General features: G+C 64.0%; 1 protein-coding gene across 1 annotated transcript; it reads left to right on the forward strand.

The window, feature by feature from the left end:
* Positions 1-1,414: 1,414 nt before the first annotated feature.
* LOC135191808 (acrosin-like) lies at positions 1,415-3,834 on the forward strand. Its single transcript, XM_064174407.1, has 5 exons — positions 1,415-1,488; positions 1,676-1,873; positions 2,462-2,727; positions 2,992-3,137; positions 3,478-3,834. The coding sequence occupies exons 1-5, from the start codon at positions 1,415-1,417 to the stop codon at positions 3,832-3,834; spliced, it is 1,041 nt and encodes a 346-aa protein (XP_064030477.1).
* Positions 3,835-4,192: the final 358 nt, after the last annotated feature.

Here is a 4,192-nt window from a genome sequence, read left to right on the forward strand (position 1 = left end):
TGTGTTCTGTGTGCCCTCAGCTAGCCTGGATGGTGCTGCTCTGGCAGGGGTTGGACTGGATGAGCTCTGTGGGTCCCTTCCAACCCCTCACATCTGTGAGCTGTGACTCTGATCCCAGCCCTGAAACAGCTCTGCCTCACACCAGGCTTTGTGTGCAGAGGGCACAGCCCAGAGGACCAAGGTTCTGCTGGTGCAGCTGCTGGCACTGAGTGGTTTCCATGCAGCAGCCATGGTTCTTCTTGGGTTCCAGAGCAGAACCAAAGGCACAAAGCAGAGCCTGCAGCCTCAGGGAGTGGTGGCAGGATTTAGTCAGCAAGGGCTGGGCAGAGGAAGTGCCTCCTAAGGAGGTTCTGTCTTGCAGGGCTGTGTGGTCACTGTGTGATGTTCATCTCTCCACAGCACTCAGGATGGCAGCAGGAAGCTCCCACACCTGCCAGGAGCTCTCAGGTTGCCATTCATCAAGGCACTGCTCTTCACCCTCCAGGCAGCTCTTCCACTCCAATGAAGGCACAGAGAGGACCCTCAGCCAGGCTGCTGGAGACACCAAACTGGGTGGAGTGGCTGGCACCTGCCAGGCTGTGCTGGCATTCAGTGAGACCTGGAGAGTTGGGCAGGGGAACCTCATGAAGTTCAACAAGGGCAAGGGCAGGGTCCTGCACCTGGGGAGGAACAACCTCCTGCACCATTACAGGCAAGGGGAGACCTGCTGGGGAGCAGCTCCACTGACCTGAGTGCTGGGGACAGGCTCCCACGAGCCAGCCATGAGCCCTCGTGGGCAAGGAGGGCAGTGGGGTCCTGGGGGGCATGAAGGAGAATGTGGCCAGCAGGTCTAGGGAGGTCCTCCTGCCCCTTACTCTGCCCTGGTGAGGCCACATCTGGAGTGCTGTGCCCAGTTCTGGGCTCCCCAGCTCAAGAGGGACAGGGAACTGCTGGGGAGCTGAGGGGAGCAGGCTGCCCACAGAGGTGGAGGCTCCTTGTCTGGAGGGATCCAAAGCCTGCCTGGAAGTGATGCTGGGCAAGCCTGCTTTAGTGGGGGCTGCTGGACTCTGGAGGTCCCTTCCAACCCCTGCCATTCTGTGACTCTCTGTGCCAGGCTGCCCAGAGAGCTGGGAGCTGCCCAGGGCTGGCAGCAGTGCAGGGGAGGCTGTGTGGGGCTGTGAGCAGCCTGCCCTGGGTGGGGAGGTCCCTGCTGGTGCAGGGTGGCACTGGGTGAGCTGTAAAGGTCCCTTCCAACCTAACCCATTCCATGGCTGTGTCATTCTGTGCTGCCTCCCCACCCCAGAGGCCACCAAGCCCAGCACCCAGTGACTCTGTGACATCAGGCCAAGGGCACCATGGCAACGTGGGTCCTGTGGGCACTCTGCTCTGGTGGCAGCCAGCCCTGGCTTCTTGCAGCTGACCTCTGGCAGCAGCAATGGAGACTTTGCTGCCCCTGCTCATCCTGCTGGCCCTGTGCTGGCCTGCACTCAGCTCCTGGCACTACTGTGGGTAAGTGGGGTGAGGCTGTGGGGTGGGCAGCCCTGATGGGCTTCACTGGAGGATGCCACTTGTCCCTGGTGCCCATGTCACAGCCTAACTCTGCCCCTAACCCTCACCTTAGCCCACGTGGCAGCCTCAGCTCCTGGCCAGCAGCAAGCCATGGAGCAGGAGGCTGCTGAGTTTCTGGTTGCAGCAGGACCTGTGGGCTCCGGCCCCTGGCTTCGTACCACAGAACCTCACCTGCCCTGGGGGGCAGCAGTGCCCAGCCAGGGGCCTGGCCCTGGGTCGTCAGCATCCAGGATCCCTGGGAAGCAGGCACAGGACACATCTGTGGAGGGTCCCTGATCAGCTCCCAGTGGGTTCTCACAGCAGCTCACTGCTTCATCGGGGCCAGGTGAGGAGGAGCAGGCCATGGGCATCTCCCCACAGCGCTGGCAGCTGCCCTGCCCTCAGCTACCCACTCCCATCTCACTTCCTTGCCATGTGCCCAGTGCCTGGGCACTGCCCAGCCAAGAGACTGCTCAGGAGGAGCCTGGGCTCATGCCACAGCTTCCCAGCAGCCTTCAGCTCAACTGTCACAGAACTGCTGGGGTTGGAAAAGCCCTCTCAGATCATCCTGTCCAACCCCACCGCGGGCACCAAACCGTGGCCCCAGTGCCATGGCCACAGGTGGCTTGAGCACCTCCAGGCGTGGGGACTCCACCACCTCCCTGGGCAGCCTGTGCCAACCCCTGACCACTCTGGCAGCAAAGAGCTATTTCCTCCTCTCCAGCCTGACCTTCCCCTGGCACAATTTCAGGCCATTTCCTCTCATTCTGCCACCTCGTGCCCGAGGCAATGCCAGGGCAGTGCCAGCCTTTCCTCTCCCTTGGCAAGCAGAGGGCAGGGAAGCGCCGTGGAGCCTGAGCCCGAGGCCCCACTGCCCTGAGCCCTCTGCCCTGAGCCCTCTGCCCTGAGCCCTCTGCCCATCTTCCCCTCCCAGGAACATCGACATGTGGCGCGTGGTGGTGGGAGCCACCTACCTGCGCCACCCAGGCCCTGGCACCCAAGTGCGCAACATCAAGCAGCTGCTGCCGCACCCTGGCTACAGCAACCTCAGCAGCAGGCAGGACCTGGCGCTGCTGGAGCTGGACCAGCCTGTGCAGTGCGGCCCCCATGTGCAGCTGCTCTGCGTGCCCAGCGCCGCGCTGCGCCTGGCAGACCTCGCCAGCTGCTACGTCAGCGGCTGGGCTGGCATCGCGGCCAGATGTGAGCTCCCAACGCCGCCTCCTGGGAGCTGGGCACGCTCGGAGGGAGGGAGGCAGCTTGGGCTTCCCGAGAGCAGAGGGCACAGCCAGAGCTAGGCTGGGAGGGGGGCAGGGGCACCTCCGGAGAGATGGGCCCAAAGGGTGCCAGGGGCGTGATGCCCTGGAGATGCAGAGCTGAGCCCGCAGGAAGGGCTTGGCCCAGCAGGGGAGCGGCGCTGGCGGGCAGCTGCCGGGGGCTCACTCCTCCTCCTCCCTGTGCTCACAGCTGGGGCACCCACGGATGTGCTGCAGGAGGCCAGGGTCCACCTCCTCGATGCCCACCTCTGCAACAGCAGCCGCTGGTACCGAGGAGCCATCCACAGCCACAACCTGTGTGCAGGCTCCCTGCAGCCTGGCACCAACACCTGCCAGGTAGGAGCCTGCTGCAAGTCAAGCCCAGCAGCAGCCCTGGCACTGGCTTGGCCTGGCCACTCACCCACCCACTGCTGGCTCCCCACTGCCCCTGGGGTCCCCTCTCCTGCCCTAGCTGCTGGGCCTTGAGCAGTGCCACCCTCATCCCCAGTCACCTGGCACTTCTGCCCACAAAGTCCACCCCATGCCCCCGGCAGCCAGTGACAGACCCAGGACCCCTCCCAGACGAGTGGAGCCTTGGTGTGCTTGGCACCAGTTCTGGCAGGTGCTGCCAGTGAGGAGCCAGCCCAGTGCTGGCAGAGGCCACCCAGCCCCCCCACCCCTCTCTCCTCTGCTGCAGGGTGACAGTGGTGGTCCCCTCATGTGCCAGGCCCGAAATGCCAACTACTTCTGGCTGGTGGGAGTGACCAGCTGGGGGAAGGACTGTGCCAGGACGAGGCAGCCCAGCGTCTATACCTCCACCCAGCCCTTCTACCACTGGATCCTGGTCCAGACAGGCCTTGTGCAGACAGAAAGGGCCATGCCAACGTCACAGAGGTGGGCACCAGCCCGCACCACAGCAGCCCCCGTTCAGATGCCAAGCCAAGCACCACAGCCACTGGGCTCATTGGCGCTGCAGAAGCTGGTGGAGCTCCTCACCTGGCTGAAGGGCTTCCTGCAGGCCCTCGCTGGGAACGAGAGCTCAGCAGTGGGATGAGCAGGACCCAGGCCAGGCTGCTGGGAGCCACCACCAGCAGCTCCTCCTCCTGGGGCAGTGCCTGCCCGAGCCAGAGCCTGCAGCCTCAGTGTCCACAGCCCTCCCTCCACCCAAGGCACCCCCAAATGCAGTCTTAGCTCCTGAGAGTAAGCTGCCAGTGTCTGTGTCTAACCCTGCTTCTGACCAGGTCAGGCTCCTCCACTAGGTCGGGGCTGTCACAGCTGGCACTGCCAGCTGTGGCTGCAGGGGCCCTACAGAAGAGCTGAGTAGGGAACTGTGGCAGGGAAAGTGGTGAGAGGACAAGAGGTGATGGTTTCACCATCCTGTCCAACCCCTCCACGGGCCAGGATGGGTTTTG

Source organism: Pogoniulus pusillus, chromosome 40, assembly GCF_015220805.1.
Source record: "Pogoniulus pusillus isolate bPogPus1 chromosome 40, bPogPus1.pri, whole genome shotgun sequence".
Taxonomy (NCBI): Eukaryota; Metazoa; Chordata; class Aves; order Piciformes; family Lybiidae; genus Pogoniulus; species Pogoniulus pusillus.